The sequence below is a fragment of the Bubalus bubalis genome, chromosome 14 (genome assembly GCF_019923935.1).
Source record: "Bubalus bubalis isolate 160015118507 breed Murrah chromosome 14, NDDB_SH_1, whole genome shotgun sequence".
In the NCBI taxonomy this organism is placed as follows: Eukaryota; Metazoa; Chordata; class Mammalia; order Artiodactyla; family Bovidae; genus Bubalus; species Bubalus bubalis.
In genome coordinates this window covers 13078011-13101234 of record NC_059170.1, presented here as the reverse complement: position 1 = coordinate 13101234, position 23224 = coordinate 13078011, and the positions used below count along the sequence as shown (strand labels likewise).

General features: G+C 45.6%; 1 protein-coding gene across 1 annotated transcript; it reads right to left on the bottom strand.

Annotated features, from left to right (window-relative positions):
* Nucleotides 1–21968: 21968 nt before the first annotated feature.
* LOC102404200 (histone H2B type 1-C/E/F/G/I-like) lies at nt 21969–22349 on the bottom strand. The gene has a single exon (XM_044927485.2). The coding sequence runs from the start codon at nt 22347–22349 to the stop codon at nt 21969–21971; it is 381 nt and encodes a 126-aa protein (XP_044783420.1).
* Nucleotides 22350–23224: the final 875 nt, after the last annotated feature.

The window sequence follows — 23224 nt, the reverse complement described above, 5'->3', positions numbered from 1 at the left end:
GGACACCTTTCTGACCACCTCATCCTTTTCCTCCTGATGCTAAAATTGCTACATTCTACTTTGCCTCTGAACTTTTGTTCTGGTCTGCTCAATACGGAGTCTGAAATCACACAGCCCTTGGGAGTGGATTGCTGCTGCTGCTGCTGTTGCTGCTGCTAAGTCGCTTCAGTCGTGTCTGACTCTGTGCGACCCCATAGACGGCAGCCCACCAGGCTCCCCCGTCCCTGGGATTCTCCAGGCAAGAACGCTGGAGTGGGTTGCCCTTTCCTTCTCCAATGCCTGAAAGTGAAAAGTGAAAGTGAAGTTGCTCAGTCGTGTCCGACCCTCAGTGACCTCATGGACTGCAGCCTACCAGGCTCCTCCGTCCATGGGATTTTCCAGGCAAGAGTACTGGACTGGGATGCCATTGCCTTCTCCGTGTGAGTGGATTAGGTGTGTCTAAATTCACAGTCCAGGTGAGGATGGTGTCATGGGGGAGGCTGACCAGGCACCTGGAACCCTTCACATCTCATCCCAGTTCTGCCCCTAACATGTTATGTAAACTCAATAAACTTTTCGTCTCTGGACTTCAGTTTCCCTAAGTGGAAAATCACTTCAACAATTCCCCTTTGAGATATCTGTTGATCCTGCAGAAATCCTGAAGCTCTCATGCAGAGATCTAAGTACTAGGAGTGTTTATTGCAACCAGGCTTGTAATAATGAAAAATTGGCAATGATCTAATTATCTATCAAACTATCATAGTGAATAAAGAGAGCGAAGGGGAACTTTATGTGCTGACATGGAAATATGAGAAAACAAGGAGAGATACCTTGTTGAATATCAAAGACAGCGACAGAACTGTATATATAGCTCAATCTACTTGTCCAAAATTATCCCTAAATCTACTTAGGTATTGGGACATATAGGCAAATGCATAAAAATGATCTAGAAGGCTAGGACACCAAGTTCTGATGAAGAGTTACTTCTGGGGAGAAGGAAGGAATGGGAGTGGTGGATCATGGGGGACTTTCACTTTTCACTTTATCTATTTTGGCATAGCTTTATTTGATATTGCATTAGTACGTTACTTGTTCCGTTGTTTTTCTTTTGGGGGGAGATGGTAACAAAAAGCAAGACTGTGATCTAAATATTCTTTCAGTGTATATATATATATAGGCTGTGCTGGGTTATCACTGCTGCCTTCGGGCTTTCTCTGGCTGCAGTGAGTGAGGCTATTCTTTGTTGTGGTGCGCGGGCTTCTCACTGTGCTGGCTTCTCTTATTGCGGTGCTTGGGCTCTCAAGTGCTGGCTCAGTAGTTGTGGCTCATCAGGCTTCGTTGCCTGTGGCATGCAGGATCTTCCTGGACCAGCAATTGAACCTGTGTCTCCCTGCATTGGCAGGTAGATTCTTGGTGAAGAAGTCCCAAGATTCTCTTAGCTTTGATCACATCCTAGATGGTGGTGTTCCCTGGGGTCTGTCCATGGTGGGAGCTGAGTACACACACATCTTAGGTTCTTCCTCCTCACCTAGGTGGGGTAGGGCCTCGGAACAGTAAGGGAAATTCCAGGTCTTTACCACTTCTGACCCTCTCATATGGGGGACCCAAGCTGGCCTTGACTGACTGCCTGAAGGCTTAGGGGAGGAGTCGGAGGGACTTGGGAGGTCAAGGGGACTTTCTCAAGCTTTGTCACACCTTGGCTGTTTAGGTCTGGTGGATCAGAACTGGTTCTGGTGTCAGACCAGATTTATTCACCTTTGCTGGTCTCCAGCATGTCCTTCTGCTTACATTTCACAGACAGCTGCAAGAGCCTGAGCTCCTGGAGGAAAAAAATAAATGCCTAAAGACTCAGAAGAGGGCTCCGTGGTCAGCCAGCATGGCCAGTTTTCTGAGTTCGTGGGGAAAACCTGCTGGATTTGAGAAAAATCCATTGATTTCAGCTATGTCTCTTCAGTCTCTTCTTGACCTAAGAAATGATTTTGTTGGAGATGTTTTCAATGTCATAGAGATTAAAAGGGCCTCAGGGGGAACAATTTGTTGCTTTGGCCTCCCAGGAAGTGTCTTGAAAATGCACTGAAATGATTTTCTACCAATGCCCTCAAATTAATAGACAGGGAAACCCTGGCCCCATATTTTATTTCATCAGTTTCTCAGGGCATGTTTACATTTGTTCTGAGAATAATTTTCTTCCCTGTAGGATGCACTGCTGGGTGAAGGTCCTTTAAAGGAGAAACAGGTGGGCGCATTGGGAGAGGCACGGCCAAGTGGAATGTCATGCTTGAAACTGCTTCATAGTAGGCTGAAACTTCGTCTCCAAGCCTGGCGTTTTCTGTCTCTTTCTTTCCCACCACCTTCCCTCTCTTCTTTAACTCTCCCAATTTTTTCTCTTGCATTTGTCTCTCTCCTTTCTTCTTCTTCTTTTTTAAAATTTTTTGTATTTGTTTAACTATGCTGGGTCTTAGTAACAGCGCATGGGATCTTTAGTTGAGGCATTTGAACTGTTAGTTGTCACATGTAGGATCTAGTTCCCTGACCAGGCATCAGACCTGGACTCCCCTGCATTATAAGCTTGGAGTCTTAATCACTGGACTGCCAGGGAAGTCCCGAAAATTAAAGACATTTGCGTCCTTGTTATATGTTTAGTATTTTGTGTTTTGTGTCCTGAATGTAAAGGCAAAGGAAATGGAGATATTTCATTCGCTTGGAGCAACAAAGGAAGTTACTATCCCAATAATAACAGCCCTAAACCAAGATGCTTTCTGTATGGGATTTCTGACTTTTACTTTCCCCCAAAGGCCTGAGGGAATCAGGAACCCTTGCAAAATCTCTGGGAATGTTAAAGTTTTAGTTCTGACTCTGATTATGGATTTTGATTAATTTGCAGATGCTCTATTAACTGCATTGTAGAAATACAGTTAAGAGGAAATGCATTGGCAGATCTGGCTCTTCCATCTTTAGCAAGCCAATAACTGGTTCTCTTTTCCTTTCAGAATGTTCTCGAGGGCATCAAAAAGACAGACCTGGGAAATCTGGGCTTAAATCCTTGATCTGCTGTTTATTGTGTGACTCAGGGTAAGACAACCTCCCTGAGCCTCAATTTCCTCACATGTAGAAGGAAATCAACAAAACTATGTTGTAGGCTTGTGAGGATCAAGTTTAAAGCATATGACTCATCCTAGGGGCTTAATAAATATGAATTAACTGTCTTTCTTTCTAGACCCTTCTGTGTTTCTCCCATTCCATCTGGGGCATGTGGAAGTACAGTCTGGGGACTGTGGGATCCTGGGTAGGGATCAAGACAAATAAGACGCAATTCTGGAAAACTCAGTTTAAGTATCACCTTCTTCAGGAAGCCCTCTTTGACTTTTTATACCCCAGGCTGGGTTGGGTGGCTGTCTTTGACCCGACAGCACTCCGTCCTTAACCTGACTCACTTTTCTGTTCCTGCCACAAGACTGTGGTTTTCCCTTGGCGTGGGTGCTGTCTTATTCATTCCTGTATCCCCAGGGCAGAGCAGAGCTCACAGGAAATGGGGGGTAAGCCTTTATTAAACCTGGCTCTGTGTTGAACACATTGCATCTTTATACGCCCTATCTCATTTTAGTTTCATATCTGATGAGATGATCACTATTATTATTCTCGTTTTACAGACAAGGAAACTGAGTCTCTCATAGGGATTAAGTAATTTCCTTAATATCGCACATGTGCCAATTGGCAGAGACAGTGTTTGAACCCAGGCAATGACTCCAGATCTCATGTGTATCACCACTGTCTCATACAGCAGAGGAAATGGAAGAATTAATAAACAAAAGAATAAACGAATGAGTCACCTGGCTTTGTAGGGCCGCTCAGGGCTTAGGGATATAATTAACTTCAGTTGGAACTTGGTCATAGGGAAATTATAGCAGCTTGAGAAACCAAAGCCTTGAGACTTCTCTCTTCTCTAATAAGAGATTTGAATAGCCTGATATCTCTTACCTGTCTTGATATATACAAAGAAATAAATAATGCAGTAGTCTCTTTCCCTTGCAATTGAGACTTAGCAGTCATAATTCTGTTCCATAGCCAGCAAATTCGAGGAGGAGGGTGAAATGTCTTCTGAAACAGTCCAAAATAAATTTCCCAGGGTAATTACCAACCAGAAAAAATTCCATAAATTTGAGTTAATTGGCACCAGGCAAATGAAACAGGGAGGAAAATATTCTTTTCATTAATGTCATTGAGGGTTGTCTCAGAAGCAGAAGCTGGGAATATCTGGAGAAGCAGCAACCACCAGAAAAACTTCACGTTAAGGGGAGGGGAAGAAATGGCCTTTCTTTATGGGCCTTCTCATATGTGTGACTATACTGGAAGCTCATATATTGTCTACAGGTTGGTATTATTAGTTATTGTATCTGTTAGCTATTGCTGTGTAACAAACCACCCCACAACTCAGTGTCTTGAAACAATAGTTTATTATCACTGACATGTCTGTGGATTGGCTGGAGCTTGACTTACTCAAGCAGAGCTTGGCTGGAGCAGTCTTGCTTTTCACTGCAAGTCTGTGGGTTGGTTGTTGTGGCTCTGGTCCACACATCTCTCTCCTAATCCTCCTGTCAATCAGCTAGCCAGAATCCATTCATCTCATGTGAATGGCACTTCCATTCATATATCATTGACCAAAAAAGTCACGTGACCAATATAAAAGCAAAGGCAGGGAAGTTTTCTGTACCCATGACAAGGCCATAGCCAGTGGATGCAGGAAGGAGTGTTGAATTGGGGACAGTGATTCAATAATATGAGTACTATTATGTTCAGTGTGTAGATGAGGAATATGATTTCAGAGAGGTTGAACTAATTACACCAATCACACAGAAAGTAAGGTATGGAGATGAGAATCAAGTCCAGTTTTACTGGGCACCAAAAGTCATACTTTCCATCTTGATTCTGATTCTTAATCAGAACTCTATGAATTCTAACTTCAGGAGGCCATTGAAATCTTCTTGGACATCTATTCATGTGGTCCTCAGATGAGGATAAGTTGACAGCAAAATTTAAGATTCATTTGCCTATTATTTATTGGCCATACTGGGTCTTCGTTGCTGCACAAAGACTTCCTCTGGTTGTGGTGAGCAGGGGCTACTCTCTCACTGTGGTGGCTTCTCTTGTTGCAGAGCGTGGACTCTAGGGTGTGTGGGCTTCAGTAGGTGCAGTGCATGGGCTCAGTATTTGTGGTGGAATCTGGGATCTTCCCAGACCAAGGATCAAACCATGTTCCCTGCATTGGCAGGTAGATTCTTAACTACTAGACTAGCAGGGAAGTCCTCATTTGTCTAGATTTCCCACTTGCCTCCTTCACTCAAACTGTGGCCTTCCCTGGATTCACTACATGCAAAACCAAAGTCACCTCCATATCTACTACCCTTGCTCTCTCCACTGACTTTTCTCTGACAGATCCCATCAAGCCAGGCTCCCCCTGGATCAGATCCTACACCAGGTTGTGATGCCTCCCTGGGGCCCCGTCTGGGCTCTGCTGTGGGTCCTGGAGCTGTCCAGGGTCCTGAAACAACCCACCCAGAGACTGGCTTAGTGAATCCAGATGGAGTCAATTAAGGACGCATTCTTGACAAGCCTCATTTGGTTCAGGAAGCTTCTGTTCTGGCTTTCTGCCTCAAGTGCACTTGAGGCAGAAATAGAGGGGGAACAGCCAGTCACTGTCAGCGAACTCTGAAGGCTTACAGCATTTTGCTATTTGCCATGTTGAAAGTAAGGGATTGGTGTGGCAATGTACAAAACCCTACAAGGGAATTCAGTAAGAGTCTTGGGGGGTGGCCTTGCAGTTCACAAGCCTCTTTCACACACACCGTCTGCCCATCCTTGGTGTTGAGGCCAAATTATTGTGCTCATTGTACAGGTGATGAAACTGAGACGTGGAAAACATTTTCTGTTCTGGGGTTGTAGAATTACACTAAAGGAAGATATATGACTCTGAACTTCTGAATTATTCATCTTTATACTTACATTTGTCATCTCAACAAACATATTTTGATAACTGATTTAAAGTTCTTTGGGGGCACATAATGAAATAATGCCATTTGCAGCAACATGGATGGACCTAGAGATGGTCATACTGAGTGAAGTGAATCAGACAGAGAAGGAGAAATATGGTGTATCCCTTATATGCAGAATCTAAAGAAACTGTACAAATGAACTTACTTGCAATATAGAAACAGACTCACAGATTTACAGAAGGAACTTATGGTTGCTGAGGGAAGGATGCAGGGGATGAGATAGGTAGTTTGGGATAGACATGTACGCACTGCTATATTTAAAATGGATAACCAACAAGAACCTATTGTATAGCACAGGGAACTCTGCTCAGTGTTCTGTGGTAGCCTGGATGAGAGCGGGGTTTGGGGAAGAATGGATACATGTGTGGCTGAGCCCCTTTGCTGTCCACCTGAAACTCTCTCAGCATTGTTAATTGGCCACGCAGTGCAATGCAGTGCAGTTTGTGCTCTGCCGTGTTCAACTCTTTGTGACCCCATGGACTGTAGCCCGCCAGGTCCCACTGTCCCCAGAACTCACCAGGCAAGAATACTTGAATGGGTTGTCATTTCCTACTCCAGGGGATCCTCCTGACCCAGGAATTGAACCCATGTCTCCTGCGTTGGCAAGTAGATTCTTTACCACCAGTGTTACCTGGGAAGCCCCCATTAATTGGCTATACTCCAATATAAAATAAAAAGTTAAAAAAATAAAGTTCTTTGGGGGCACAGAGAGAAAAAAATGGTAATATACTTAATAAGATTGTAATCATGCATGTGAGTGTTTGGTGAGGGCAAGTTAGATGAGTTCACAAATAGGGATAGTGGAATACAGAAAGTATCTGCACTTATTCATTGGCTCATTTATTCATTGATCCAATAAGTATATATCAAGTGCCTATTATTAATGCTATGTGCTCAGTACTCTAGTGGGCACTAGAGATGTAAGAGTAAATAAGACAGATTTCAGGGCTTTCTAGGTGGGACTAGTGATAAAGGACCCACCTGTCAATGCTAGGAGACGTAAGAGATGGGGATTCGATCCCTGGGTCAAGAAGATCTCTCAGAGGAGGAAATGGCAACCCACTCCATTATTCTTACCTGGAAAATCCCGTGGACAGAGGAGCCTGGCAGGCTACGGTCCACAGGGTTGCAAACTAAGCACAGAGGCACGCAAGGCAGATTTCATCCCTGCCTAGTCTAGAAAGGTAGATAGTTAAGAGAGAAGTAAATAAGCGATGAAGCCCATTGTTACAAATTTTGATGAATGCTAGAAAATCAGCAAATAAATAAAATACTGAGATGGAATAATGGAGGATTGTGCTTAGGTAAGGTGATTAGAAAAGACTTCTCTGGAGAAGTTGCATTTAAGCTGGAAATCTGGGCTATGGGATGGGTAAGGTGTTCCAAGGAGAGAAAAAAGCATGTGCAAAGGGCCTGTGGTCAGAAAGAACTTGGCATGTTGGAGGAACCTCAGAGGCACTCGTGTGGCTGAAAGAAGTGAGTGAGGGGGCAGTGATTAAACGTAAGATCACAAAGGGAGCTCATGCTGGCCATATAAGGAGTTTGTGTTCCCTCTTTATTTACTTATTTATTTATGGCTGCGCTGGGTCTTCAACTGCTGCATGTGGGTTTTCTCTAGTTGTGCAGAGCAGGGTTATTCTTCATTGCAGTGAACGGGCCTCTCATTGCAGTAGCTTCTCTTGTCATGGAGCACAGGCTCTAGGTGCATGAGCTTCAGGAGCTGCAGGACTCAGGCTCAGTAGTTGTGGCCAGCAGTTTGGTTGCTCTGCAGGATCTAGTTCCCTGACCGAGGATCAAACCTGTGTCCCCTGCATTGGCAGATGGATTCTTAACCACTGGACCACGAGGGAAGTCCCTGTGTTTCTTCTTTGTATTATGGTTTGCTTGATGGCAGGTCTGGCATAAAGCAGGGGATAGTAACTGGAAGTTCTAGGGTGGCTGCCCTCGAAACAGACCCTGAGATAAGAAAGTAATTGCTGGCATTTTCTTTGGGCAGGGATCTTTGAAGGCATCAATATATATGTAGGGGGATAGGGGGAAGAAAGGAGCTAACAAAGGGAAGACACGTTGCAGATTACTGCTTCAGGCAACCGGGGCTCAAACCTTCAGAAAACCTCTGGGAGGGAATGTCCAATCCCTCCTTATGCAGAGCGGTAAGGAGCAGAGGTGTTTTTCTGCCGTTGCCATCAGTCACCAGTTGAAAGCTGCTCCTGAGAATGGGAGACATGAACGCTCCCTTGCGGCCTACTCAGAAGACTAAGCAGGTGGTATTGTGTGTGTTTTCAGTTAGAAGTCTCCCAGCTTGTGTACTTGGGAATAGACCATGTGGAGGGACTGCTCACAGGGCATTTAGGTATCACTATGGTGGGCATCTGATACCCCATCTCTAAGCCACATATGCCTGCTGGGGATGAGGGGAGCAAGGACAAAGGAAGGAGGGGATGCCAAAGACACTGGCAGAAAAAAGGAAAACCTCAGGGATTGGGGGCCACCCTCCCCAGCGACACTGCTGGGAGCAGCTGGCCCAGGGACTGGTTTGAGGCAGGAGGAACAGACCATATCCCTCAAGGTCACGGTCTCACCTGGCTTCTCTGCTCTCCTGGGGATGTGCACCAGATGCCTCTTCTCTGCCAGGCTAAGCAGAGAGCCCCCAGACCTGTTTCCTTTTAGCAACAAGGCTCACTTCTCAGACTCAGCCTCTAATACACCATGAGGCTGAAGACATCATGTTCCACGCATCTCCTATCTCCCTTCATCCTCCATTCCTCCTCCCCAGGTATAAACTTTGCCTCTTAGCACTGGCAAGAGCTTATATTCTAAGGAAACAAGCATGATTTAGGGACCAGTCCCGGGAGGTTGGAAATGGCTTCAGGGGCACATTCAAAATAAGAATTTGTGTTCTGCACACAGAGTCCTAAGTGATTAACGAGGAAAATCATATACATCTCCCTCAGCTATGTAGGTGATAAAGACCAACATTACTGAACTGTTTTGTAGCTTGTGAAAGACCAGCTAATAAATGATCTCATTTGCTCCCCACAACAACTCAGGGAGGCAAATAATACTGTTAGTCCCACTTAACAGATGAGGGAGCTGAGGTTCAGAACACGTTAAGAGCTTTACCTCAAACCCCACTGGCAATGAGCAGCACAAATGCTGAGTGCTTTCTTTCAGTAGCACACTGAGCTCTTTACCTTGGGGATATCTCAGCATTCTGCCAATGAAATGACAACAGATTCACTACATGACTGTCTATAATATGGATGTTGGAAATGACCTATGTCTACAACCATAGGATAAGAAATACCGTGCAGCCAATAAATTTGAGGATTGAGGTCTATGAAAATAGGTGGGTAAAGGTAAAGAAAGTAGCTGACACAATTGTACTACAGGTTGGGGTCTGCAAACATTTTCTGTAAAGGGCCAGATAGTAAATATTTTAGACCTTGTAGGCCCTAGAGTTACACCTGGAGTCTTCTTTCCTTGGCTTTCCAGAAGTGCTAGTGGTAAATAACCTTCCTGCCAGTACAGGAGACATGAGACTCAGGTCCGATCCCTGGGTCGGGAAGATCCTCTGGAGGAGGGCATAGCAACCCATTCCAGTATTCTTGTCTGGAGAATCCCCGTGGACAGAGGAGCCTGGTGGGTTAGGTCCATAGGGTCGCAAAGAGTTGGACATGACTGAAGCAAGTTAGCATGCACACACAGGCCATATGATCTCGGTTACTCAATTATTTGTAGTGTAAGAATAGACAAAACCGATCTGTAAAGGAACGAATGTAGCTGTATGCCAATAGAACTTCACTTCTCAAATCAGGGAGAGGGCTAGATCTGCCTCCAGGTGGTAGTTTATAAGAAGTGAGGTCCCTCAGGGATGTCTGACTCTCTGCAATCCCATGGACGGTAGCCTACCAGCCTCCTCTGTCCCTGGGATTTTCCAAGCAAGAGTACTGGAGTGGGTTGTCATTTCCTTCTCCAGGGGATCTTCCCAGGGATCGAACTCAGGTTTTCTGCATTGCAGGCAGACGTTTTACCGTCTGAGCCACCAAGGAAGCCCTAATAATAGGGATCAGTAGTTTATACTCATCCTTATTATAGTGAAGACATTCCAGAGTGTATTACTATTTATGTCGCTAGAGGGCGCCCCTCCATTAGTGAGGAGACACGGAGGCCGAGCTCCTTGATCATGGGCGGAGACCTGAACAAATTAATTAGAGCCAGAATCACTGCGGTTGTTGTTTAGTCGCTCAGTCGTGTCCAGCTGTTTAGCGACCCCACTGACTGTAGCCCACCAGGCTCCTCTGTCCATGGGGCTTCCCAGGCAAGGAATACTGGAGTGGGTTGCCATTCCCTTCTCCAGAGGAATCTTCCCTAACCCAGGGATGGAACTGTGTCTCCTGCCCTGGCAGTTGGATTCGTCACAACTGTGCCACCAGGAAAGACACGCAGGCTGGCTGCTTTATCATGAGTGGGGACTTGAAGGAAAGAACTATGGTCAGAATCACTGTAGAAGGACAGAAAACTCACACATTTGCTCACAGAGTATCTGCTGTGTTCCAGGGTCAGGTCAATGGTGCTGGTAAATGCTTGAAAACAGACTCTTGGAAAAAAGAACAACAAAGCGTAACCACCCCCACTATCTAGTATTTGTTGATATTGCAGTGAATCCTTATGTCACAGCTGATCTCAAGCTACTAACTTGCCATTGATCTGTTTACAAAGCTCCTATCATTAAATAACGGAGTCTCTAACACCCTAAATGGGCAAAGAATTTGAAAAAGAATGGATACACGAATCTGTTTGCTGTACATCTGAAACTATGACAACATTGCTAATCAACTGTACTCCAATATCAAAAAGTTAAACAAAAAAAATCAAGACAGAGTCTCACAAACTGATACAAGTCAGCTTCAGCCCACTGCTGACTCATTTTACTTTTTAATTGTTTTTCATTTTAATTACATTTATTTTAATTAATTAGTTCAATTATTTATTTAATTATCAATTACTTATTTGATTACCATTTATAATTATATATTTTAATATATTATTTAATCTATTATTATTTATGATTATATATTTTTATTGCATTTATTTTAATTAATTGTTTTTTATTTTAATTATTCACATTCACTTGACCAGGTGGATGATAAATAATAACAGACAACTAACGTTTGTTGAGCAATTACAATATGCAGATAATTCTGCTGAGTCTTTTACGTGTATTATCTCATTTTGTAGTTCTCAGAACTCTGTTGGTGCAACTCTCAGTCCACTTTGATGTTGCTGTTGTTCAGTCGCTAAGTCGTGTCTGACTCTTTGTGACCCCATGGACTGCAGCACACCAGGCCTCTCTGTCCCTCACCATCTCCCAGAGTAGGTCCTTGTTGGTTATCCATTTTAAATATAGCAGTGTGTACACAAGACATGTATTTTTCCTGAGCCAGATGCATACCCAACGAGAAGGTGTAGAAAGAAGCAGAAGCTAAATCATCTGAAGGGTTTGTGAGCAGGTTTTCTTGGTTAGGTCAGAATGGGTGAGCTCAAAATAATGGAGGGAAATGAGAAAGGTAGAGACAGGTCTGGTTTGGAGTTGCTAAATGCTGCGGGGCATATAATGCTTCTCCAAGCAGAGCAAGACTGGAGAGTTGGAGCCAGGGGGCTAATGGGGAGCAGGACTTCGAGCTGACCACTGTGGATACACCAAGGGATGAGGTCAAATGCCTGGAAGTGACAGTGGAATTGCTAATACTGTCCTTTCAGCCAGTCTGCTTCCATGTGGGAAGGGCTTTCCAGTCTCCTCAAGATCTTGTATGTAAAGGAAAAGGCAATGATACTTCTGCCTTTAGCTCTGTCCATTACCGACTACATGACCTTGGGCAACTCCACTCATTTCTCTGGGCATCTGTTTCCTTATCTTTAATATGAAAGAATGTATGTTAAAGCAGCTAACCCAGTTCTAGCTAGTTGAAACTCTAGCAGTCTTTGCTCATTCATTTCCAAACACTGACATACCTAGCGGTGAGGGGTGGGGCAGCAGTATGTCCATGGTCTTTGCACATAAGCCCAATGTCAGGAACACTGGACTTCCCAGGTGGCACTAGTGGTAAAGAACCCGCCTGCCAGTGCAGGAAATACAAGAGACTCAGGTTCCATCCCTGGGTCTGGGGAAGATCCCCTGGAGGAGGTCACGGCAGCCTACTCCAGGAGTCTTTGCCGGGACAGTCCCATGGACAGAGGAGTCTGGTGGGCTACAGTCCACAGAGTCACAAAAAGTTAGACACGACTGAAGTGACTTAACATGCACACAGGCAGGAATGCTAGTCCCAGTCATGGCTGTTCCTGCTTTTCTAAACTCTTTTCAATAAGGGGCACAAACTATAAGCAGGGGTGAAGCCAGGTTTTACATTTCAAGATCTGATCATGATTATAAGGGGCATAAGAAGTAATAATAGTCCTCGTTTCCCTTGACTGTCCATGATGCTGCGATCACCTAGGAGCTCATTTATCCAGAAGTCACTTGTCACTTGCTCAGTGACCTCAGTTATCTAGAACAGAGCTCAGGACCAAGAAAGAAATAAACAACACCCCTCCCTCTACCACCAACGCATGCAAACAAATGCAAGTCTGAGGCAAAAATAGATGCCATCAAATCCAGGGCCTCCCCATGGATCAGCCAACTTATGGAAGAGAACCTCAGTTCTTTATTCAGAACACACTTAGTCTCGTATTAAATGTAAGTTTGATGAGAATGGTAATTGCTTTCCACCCCAAAGGAAATTAGAAGCAATGAATTAGAAGGGATAGTGTGTCTCAATTTCCTATAAGCAAATTCCTTGAAAGCAGGAGGAAGGATCTACTGATTGCTTGACGGTGGAGGGAGATGGAGACCAGGCGATTTCAGGAGTAGATGGAGTATTTGCAGCCATTTGGTGCAGGAGCTTCACCACTTCCATACTTGATTTGATGTAAGGATATCACCATGTCTGAGTACGGTCACTCATGCAAGTAGCAAGCTCATCACAATCACCGAGAAACATTTAAATGGTGCTTAAGAAGGCAGGGCACTGAAAGATTTATTTTGGAAGGATTTCTCTCCAACATGATCTTGTTTTAGTTTCCCCTTAAAGAATCTCATCCTGTCATGATGCTAAGTTGCTTCAGTCGTGTCCGACTCTGCAACCCCAGAGACGGCAGCCCACCAGGCTCCCCCGTCCCTGGGATCCCCCAGGCAAGAACACTGGAGTGGGTTGCCATTTCCTTCTCCAATGCATGACAGTGAAAAGTGAAAGGGATGTCGCTCAGTTGCGTCCAACTCCTAGTGACCCCATGGACTGCAGCCCACCAGGCTCCTCCATCCATGGGATTTGCCAGGCAAGAGTACTGGAGTGGGTTGCCATTGCCTTCTCCGCATCCTGTCATAGGGACATTTTATATGCATGGAAAAATTCCTCTCCTGGGAAGGCTGGATGACTGGGACATTGCTACAGCCTCTTGAGCTCCTTCCGATTAGCTGTAAAAGGTGACAGCCCTCGATGTAAAGCAGGCCTTTTTTCATCTGTTCTGAAACCCTCTCTCTTCATTCTCTTGGTTGTAGAATTTGATGAGCAGATTCATTTCCACCTTCTACCTTTCTTTGTGAATTTGTGCACTTTGACTAGGACCCCTTTAGGGCTGCCTCTTCACAGAACTGAGGCAGTTGGATCCTTACAATCTCTTCTCTGTTGTGGGGGGCCGGCCATCTGGTCGTCTAGTCTGCCGCCCCTTTCCAGCGACGGTGCCTCAACACCGTGACCCATGGTCACATCCTCTCTGAAAACTCCTCTGATACACCATCGTTTGTCCCAGTAAGTTAAGGATTCCTTCTTCTTGGCCACATGACTTCCTTCTCATATTTTTTCACTGTTCATGATCTGCCCCCTGCCCTTTTTTTTAGAGCACCTTTTTTTTTTTTTTAACAAGTTTAAAAAAATTATTTTTGGCTGCACTGGGTCTTCGTTGCCTCTCGAGGGCTCTCTATAGCTGCAGTGAGCGGGAGCTACCCTTCATTAACATCCATGGTCTGCGGAGCACAGGCTCTAGGGCACATGGACTTGAGTAGTTGCGGCACATGGGCTCAGTACTTGTGGCATATGGGCTTCATTGCTCTGCAGCACGTGGGATCTTCCTGGATCAGGGATGGAACCAGTGTCCCCTGTATTGGCAGGCAGATTCTTTACCACGGGACCACCAGGGAAGCCCTTGAAATCTTTTCCCTTTAAAAGAAAGTTCTTCAAAGGAAAGTTCTGGGTCTTAGGCAGGTCTGTATCTCTGAAACAGAAGAGGGTCTGTGGCCACCATGTTTGTGTCCCGCTCCCTTTAAGAGCACCAGCTGCAGGGTACCTGGCAGCCTCCTTGCTGTATCTGTGGATTCTCCCTGCACTCAGGCTTGGGCCAAGCTTCCCTACCCATTCTGGCCCAAGACTCAACACTTGAGGAGGACCAGAGCCGTAACTTCTTGCCTAACTTGGACTTTCTCCAGGGAGCAGCCTTTGCCTAAGTTCTCTCCACTGGCTGGGCCGACTCTACCTCAGAGGCACCTGTGATCTGAGCGTTTTGTTTTTTTTTTTAAAATCTGTCCTGCCTTCCCTCTCTCTCGGGTGTCAAAGTTTCATCCGAAACTGAGGGCTCTCCCCCTCTGCTCATGGTTTCTTTATTCTTCATAGGCATTTCTCCCAAGAGTGTCCTGCACATCTAATCCAATCTAGGTGTCTACTTCTCAGAGAACCAAAATTCACAGTGTATCTGATGCATGTGTGTTTCCGTGCTAAGTCGCTTCAGTCCTGTCCAACTCTTTGTGACCCTATGGACCATAGCCCACCAGGCTCCTCTGTCCACAGGATTGTCCAGGCAAGAATACTGGAGTGGGCTGCTGTGCCCTCCTCTAGGGGATCTTTCCAACCCAGGGATTGAATCTCCGTCTCTTATGTCTCCTGCATTGTCAGGTGGGATTTTTTTTTTTTTTTTTTTTTACCACTGGTGCCACCTGGAGAGCCCATCTGATGCATAGTTGATACCAAAAAAAAGCCAGTTGAGCTGAATTTATTGTGACTTTATTGGTCATCAGATATGGTCTTTTATGTATCATCTTTTCAGTCCATGGGTTCTATGGTTAATGTGGTTGGTTAATCATACAACATCTGTAGTTGTTGTTCAGTCGCTTTAGTCATGACCCACTCTCTTTTGCAACCCCATGGACTGTATGTAGTCTTCCAGGCTCCTCTGTCCAGGGGATTTCCTAGGCAAGAATACTGGAGTGGGTCACCATTTCCTTTTCCACAGGATCTTCCCAACCCAGGGATCGAGCCTGCATCTCCTGCATTAGCATGTGGCTTCCTTACTATTGAGACACCTGGGCAGTCCTACACCACCAGCCAGTGCCTCCTTAAACAAACCTGACTATCTGTATGAGTTGGGATCATCACAGTGGACATTTGTTGACCAAGTAGTGAATGCACTGATGCCCTCAGAATCTACTGAGATGTTGGAGCCTGTTGGCCCAAGTATGAGTGACCCCAGAGAACTACTCATTGAGTTATTGTGTCTGTTTTCCAATAGTTTTATTTCTCTGTCTCTGCCTTTTCTATCAGTGTTTTTAAATGCTAGAGATGGGAGGGATTTCAAAGATCATTCCTCAGTAGATCGTCAGCACGTGTAATCACTCAGGTGTGCTGGACACTCTGGATTAGATGAGAAACAATCTTTTCCCTCAAGGTGGGAACAAGTTTCAGCCTCATTTTACAGATGACAAACCAATTTGGCAACATTTCTCAGCAGAGCCATCATGAAAAGGAAAATAAAGAAAGCTAATATATAGTGACAGCAAAAGATTTCTTCAAGATAGACAGGCATGGATCCAATCTGAACCTTTATAGCATCCCCTGGGCCCCATGTCTGAGTTAGTTCATGATAGACATAGAATCACCTGCTTTCCCAGCCTCACTGGCAGTTCAAGATTCCTCTGACTAATCAACACACTGAAAAAGATGTTACTGTGAGCTGATTCCCTCTACAGCAACCTCATGTTGCTCATTTAAGTGTTGATTTATCCTCATGCTGCTCCTGCTGCTGCTAAGTCACTTCAGTCATGTCTGACTCTGTTTATCCTCATGAGAGAATAAGAAATGCAGTGAGTTGAGAATGACCTGTACATCAGCTTGGAGGAATCTTGCTTTCCTGCTTGATGCAAAGAAATTGGGCTTTGGAGACCTCGGTCTCCTTCCACCTCTGCCACTAGCTCTCCACGGGACCTTGGATGTGTCATCTAATCTCTTAGGTATAATTATTAATTTTATTCTGGCACATTCTTCAGCAGGATCATTCATTCATCCAGCAAGCATTTTTATAGCACAGTACATCAGGCACTGTTCTAAGTATTTCACAATCTTCCCAACAACACTATGAGATGTGTCTACTATGGTTATCGCAGTTTTACAGATAGGGAAAGTGAGGATCAGAGAAGCTAAATAACGTGCCTAAGGTCACACTTCTAGTAAATAGCAGACCTGGGATTCTAAGCTAAGCAGTCTGGTTCCATTTCTGCCTTGTACACAGTTGCTACACTGAGGGACAGAATGTTCTGGAATTCCTTCAAAATGGAATTTAACTCATTGAAGTAGGCCTGGGGAAAGAGAGGAGGGAAAGAAAGAGGTGCAGACTCAAGAGGAAAGAGAAAGGCACAAGGAGGGATGGGGGGTCGTCCATGAGAGGAGTCATGAGGTGGAGGAGAGCAGGCTGGCCAGGAAAGTAATGATCACCCTAAAACCTGGGCTGGGGATGGTCTTCAAAGAAGATAATCCCTCCATTAAATGGCCTAGGAGAAAGTAGGCAGAGGAGGGAGCTCTCGGGCAAATGGATTTATTCTAGGGACAGACACTTATCATCCAAGAGACAGTGTGATGGTAAACAGGCCATCCATCCCCACGCTGATCGGGTTCTGGGAGAGGAGGTCATGGGCAGGGAAGTGTCAGGCCACTCATTCCTTACTGCCTGAGCACCTGGCAGGTGCCAGAAATGGGAAACTATATAAAAAGACATAGTCTTGCCTTGAGGTAGTCATAGTCCAGTCCTGGGGGGAAGAAGACAGATAAAGTAAGAAGCATAATGTCTTGATCATGAGAATGATTATGTATGAGGCAAGCTCTAAGATTTCTTCCAGGGATTCCCTGTCTCTTGAATTCACATCCTTGTGTGATCCCTTCATTTGAGCGTAGGTTGGATCTATAGACTTAACTTCTAAAGAATAGAATACAGTGGTCATGATGAATGTTGCATCTGAGATTAGGTTATAAAAAGACTGTGGCATGTGGCATTCCTCTCTCTGTCTCTTTGTATCACATGTGCTGAGGGAAGCAAGCTTCCATGTTGTGAGCAGACCGATGCCCCTAAGGCGTGGTGGGCAACTGAGGCCCTCTGTACAACAACCCACGAGGAAGTGAAACCTGTCAACACCAACCACAGGGGTGAGCTTGGAAGTGGACCTGCGGCCCTAGTTGAGCCTTGAGATGACAGCAGACCAGGCTGACACCCCCACTCTAACTTCAAGAATGACCTTGAGCCAGACGCACCCAGCTAAGCTGCTCCCAGAAACCCTGAGATAATAGATACTTGCCATTTTAAGCTGCTACATTTGGGGTTGTTTGTTACTCAGCAATAGATAACTAATACGTGACAGCATAAAAGGCTTTTCCAGAGAAGCCTTATAGAGGAAGTTATAGTCAAACTGAGATGCAAAGCAACAGATTTTGCCAAGCGAGAAAGGGTATAAACTGGAATAATCATAGAAACCAGAGTAAATAGTCAAAATTTGAACTGGATGGTATGTAGAGTGTCTCTTAGGTGTGTTTGGGGCAAAAGTGGGAGATGAGGCCAGAAAAGTGAATAAGTGTATAACATAGGCTAAGGAGTTTCAACTACAAAATCAGATTTCCCTTCACGAATTACTGTGCAGAGATTTGGGTGGGTTATCCGAATGAAAAAGTAAAGGAAGGCCAAGAATCAGAAAAATCTTTGGAATATTGGGCCCTTTAAGCCTGTAAATTCAGCAGCCTTCACTGCAACTGATTTTCAAGGCTACAGTCCTCTCTCCCTCAGGAGTTTTATTTTATTCTTCGAATCATTCTTTATTGTCATTAATGTTATAATAAAATGTGATGCATGTAGCTTATTCCATGATTATGGGGCCCAACCAAAGACTTACTGACACTGCACACCCCCCACAGCCTCAGACATAGATCTTAGGGGTCCCTTGGAACTTCTGCACTTCATGTCATAGATATGGAAAATGAAATCGGGAATAGACCCTTGCCCTCCTTCTCATAGCCTGTAAAGGGCTCCTACCCTATTTATAGCTTAGTTGGGGTTATAATGCAGTGGTTAGTGGGAAGGTTGTGAAGTCAGAGAGGCTTGGGTTAAAATCCTGGTTTTCTGCACCATCTTAGTGGGCTTGGATAACTTAAGCCCTCTGAGTCTCAATTTCTTCACCTATAAAACATGGATTGGAGTTGTGCCAACATTACAGGTTGTGGTGTGGATTAAATGAGATGACATGGGTGGAGGGGTGTGCCTGGACAGAATATCCTTGCCAGGAATATTGGTTACCATTATCTGTGATGCGATGAAAGGTTCTCTCCCACTCAATCTTATTTTCTTTGTCCTGCCTTTCCCCTGTTGCTGACTATAGAATGATTAGGCATATGAATCATGACGCTAAGTCCTAATTACATGTTATCAGAATCCGTAGACTGGACGTACTATTATCTGTGGCTGTATATCAATTTACCCCAAAACTAGGTAGCTTACAATGACACATTTATTATCACACAGTTTCTGTGGGTCAGGTATCTGAGCACAACCTAACCTTGGCTTTAGGGTCTTTCAGAGGCTGTGGTCAAGGTGTTGGCCAAGGCTAGAGCCTCATATGAAGGGCTGACTGGGGAAGCATGGCTTCCCAGATCACTTCTTGCTGGCAGGGTTCATTTCTTTGAAGGCTGTTGGACTGATGGCCTCAATTCCTTGGTGACTGTTGCCTGGAGGTCACCCCCAGTTTCTTGCCAGGAGGTCATTTCATCAGAGCAAGCACACAAGAGTCAGAGTGAGAATGCCAGCAAGAGAGTCATGACCTTTTCTTTTTTGGTTGTGACCTTTTGTAACCTAATCTCAGTGGTGGAATCCCACCATATCTGCCATATTCTATTTACTAAAAACAAAGGACTAGAATGTCCTGTTGGCTGAGTGGTTAAGGATCCACCTTTAATGCTGGGGACATGGGTTCCATCCCTGCTCCAGGAAGGTTCCACATTCTGCAGGGCAACTAAGCCTGTGTTCCACAACTACTGAGTCCTGAGCACCCTAGGACACATGTTCCACAACAAGAGAAGCCCATGTGCTGCAACTGGAGAGTAGACCCTGCTTGCTGCAACTAGAGAAAGCCCATTTGTACCAATGAAGACCCAGCACAGCCAAAAATAAATAAATATATTTTTTGAAGAGTTTCCACAATACTAAAAAAAAAAAAAAGAAAGTGAAAGAGTGGATCCAGCCCACACTCAAGAGGTGGGGATTGCAGAAGGACACACATGTATCAGAAATCACCAGGGACCATGTCATGAGCTTGCCTACCATGCCAATGGCCTAATTTGCATATATGTAAAACCTACAGCCAGATGGGTAGAAGCGCAGTTGGCATATATAGTGATATCAGCGTGGTAGGATTTACAGAGGATAAAAGCTCACAGCTCAGTAACACTTGCTCCCATGGCAGGAGTCCATGCTATCTCTTGCTCTCCAAACACTTGAAGATTGAGTCTCTGTTCACAGACTCTGGTCTTCATTGTGATAAGCACCCTCAGGTAGGGTCCTCTCCAGAGTGACGGCTGAAAGAGCTATCAGGAAAAGAGGCTGTCTCAGCACTGACCTAGGGGTTAAGTACCATGACCTTCTACCCCAGTCCCTAATCTCTCCTCTCCTCTGCCCAACTGTGTGTGGGGGTGTGCATTAATAAGAAGGGTTACTTTAGATCGATGAGATTATTTTATACTGCGTGATCTTTTGTTATGTTGAAAAATCCTATGAGAAGTTTAAATTACTTGATGAGGCTGCTTCTGGTTGATTTCCACTTTTAATATCAAAACAAGTGGGGTGAATGTAATGAGGTTCATTATAGATCTAAGACCTTTCTGGAGCTTTTTTTTTTTTTAAACATTTATTTATTTCTGGCTGTGCTGGGTCTTTGTGGCTACAAAGGCTTTTCTCCAGTAGCGGCGAGTAGGGGCTGCTCTGTAGATGAGTGTGCAGGCTTCTCATTGCAGTGTCTTCTCTTTTGCAGAGCATGAGCTCTAGGGTGCTTTGGCTTCAGTAGTTGCAGCTCCCAGGCTTGAGAGACTCAACAGTCATGGTACACGGGCTTAGTTGCTCCGACGCACATGGGATCTTCCCAGATCAGGGATCAAAACTGTGTCTCCTGCATTGGCAGGTGGATTCTTTACCACTGAGCCACCAGGGAAGCCTTCTTCTGGAGCTTTAAGACTGGTCATTCTCTCCATTCAGACTCTGTGGTCACACGTGCACTTAGTCCATCAGCAGGTCTTTGAATCCCAATCCCATCAGAGCCTTAGGACCCTGTTGGGAATTTCTCTGAAGCTGGCTCAGGGGTGAAGGTTCACAGAAGGAAAGTGACCTTGGAATCCAAAGCAGGATTGGGAAAACAAGTAGAGTCCCCACCGCTCAGATGCCACGTTGAGCATCCATCCCAAAGGCATCTCTTAAGAAGCTCATATTACGTCTGAGACACGAGAGGTCAGCTAAGCCCACATTCAAATTTTCATTCAGCGTCTCCTCCAGTGCTCACTGCTCTCTCAGGTATGTGTCCTTCAACTAACTATGCGGTCCTTGTCCCTGTGTGTTTACAGAATTTCATGGCCTCTGCATAACAGTCAGGAGACGTATACATTGTTGACTGCAAATTATGAAATATGAACTGAGATCCAGAGAGATGCAGTGACTTAGGGAGCAGGAGGCTGAGCCAGGGCTGGAATTCCAGTCCATGACACTCCAAATTCTAAGTGAAAGTGAAAAGGGAAGCTGCTCAGTAGTGTCCGACTCTTGGTGACCCATGGACTGTAGCCTACCAGGTTCCTCCGTCCATGGGGTTTACCAGGCAAGAATACTGGAGTTGGTTGCCATTTCCTTCTCCAGAGGATCTTCCCAACCCAGGGATTGAAGCCGGGTCTCTCACATTATAGGCAGACACTTTACTGTCTGAGCCACCAGGGAAGTCCAAATTCTAGGAAGTTTCCAAAAGAGAGCTCAGGACCAGCTCACACGAGCCAGGACTTCTAATGAGTCCTAATCATGGAGGATAGTGTCCACATCTGTCATCCCTGGAGATGGCTCTAACAAATGAGGATCTAGAGACCCCCTCCCACCCTGGCCTAGTCTTGCATCCTCCCCTCCCACAGCCCAGCCAGTGCTTATTCACCCCCCAAGCTTCAGCTTGGCGGCCACATCTCTGACATGGCCACCACACCCCAGTCCCTGAGAAGGCTCCTGCCACAACACAGATGCATGGGGTTATAAGTGTTTGTCTCACCCCCAGAGCATGCATTCTGGAGGATAGGAGTTGGGTACCATCGCCAGCACCTGGCCGAGTGCCTGCTACCAAACAGGCACTCGGTAAAAGTGGCCGGAGCTTAGGGGATGATGTAGCCATTTCCCAGCAGGACCTCCCAGAACTGGTTGCTTTAAGTGAAAGTGAAAGTGAAGTCGCTCAGTCGTGTCCGACTCTTAGCGACCCCATGGACTACAGCCCACCAGGCCCTCCGTCTATGGGATTTTCCAGGCAAGAGTACTGGAGTGGGGTGCCATTGCCTTCTCCGTTAACAGCGGCAAGGCATATTATATTTACTTGGAGCTGGTATACTTGGTGATAGCCTTAGTGCCCTCGGACACGGCGTGCTTGACCAGCTCCCCAAGTAGCAGCAAGCGCACGGCAGTCTGGATCTCCCTGGATGTGACAGTCGAGCGCTTGTTGTAATGCACCAGGCACAATGCCTTGCCAGCGATGCACTCAAAAATGTCGTTGACGAAGGAGTTCATGATTCCCATGGCCTTGGACGAGATGCCCGTGTCTGGATGGACGTGCTTCAGCACCTTGTACACGTACACGGAGTAGCTCTCCTTGCGGCTGTGCTTACGCTTCTTGCTGTCCTTCTTCTGGGCCTTGGTCACAGCTTTTTTAAAGCCCTTTTTAGGGGCAGGAGCAGACTTAGCTGGTTCACACATGTCTATAATGACAACACCCAACTGAAATGATGCCCTGAGTTCTGTGTTCTCTCCATTACAGCACCAACCTCACTGGTGGCCATAGAATGTTTTTTCAACTGGCCTCCTGCCTTAGTGTGTGTTCTTCCCAAAGTAGACCTTGAGATAAAGGTCTGGGTGCAAGTCGTTTATGGGGGCGGGGACAGCAGGATGAACTGTGACTGAGGGGAGATGGTGAGCAGGGAGCAGGTTCTGGCTGTGTAACTGCAGCTCCATTACCCTGGAGTACTGGGACAGGTGAGATGGAACCCAGCTCAGGATTGATGGGCTGGGGTGAGGAAGCTCAGAAATGCACCAGCCAACTCCCCTTCCTCAGTGACTTCTCCTGTTCCTGGGCCACTAACTCCCCAGCACTCCCTGCAGCCATTGGTGCACATGGAAACTGTAGATGACCTCTGGGGTAGGATGAGGGAATGTGAGAGCGAGGTGTCAAGAGAATCTGCTTGCTTCTCATTGGGTAGCAAAAGCTTTCATAAGACTCACAGCTGAAACTTATTGACAGCTTGCTACATGCCAAACAGTTCAGTTCACAAAGAGTCGGACACGACTGAACTGAACTGACTGAGACCCCTAGATCTGCAGCTGAAATGACTTATTTGGGGGTGGCTATGGGTTGCCAAATATACAGGCTTGCCCTTTTTGTGATGATGTCAGAGCTGAAAGGACCCTCTCTTGTAGATCCTCTGACCAAGTCTTCATGGTTCAGATGGGAAACTGAGTGTGGCAGTAGGCAATCACTCCCCCAGAACCACACAGCAGAACCGATGGGAAAATCCGGTTCTCACTTATGCACTGATCGCGTTTCCATTAACACACACATCTTTGGAGCCTCCCAG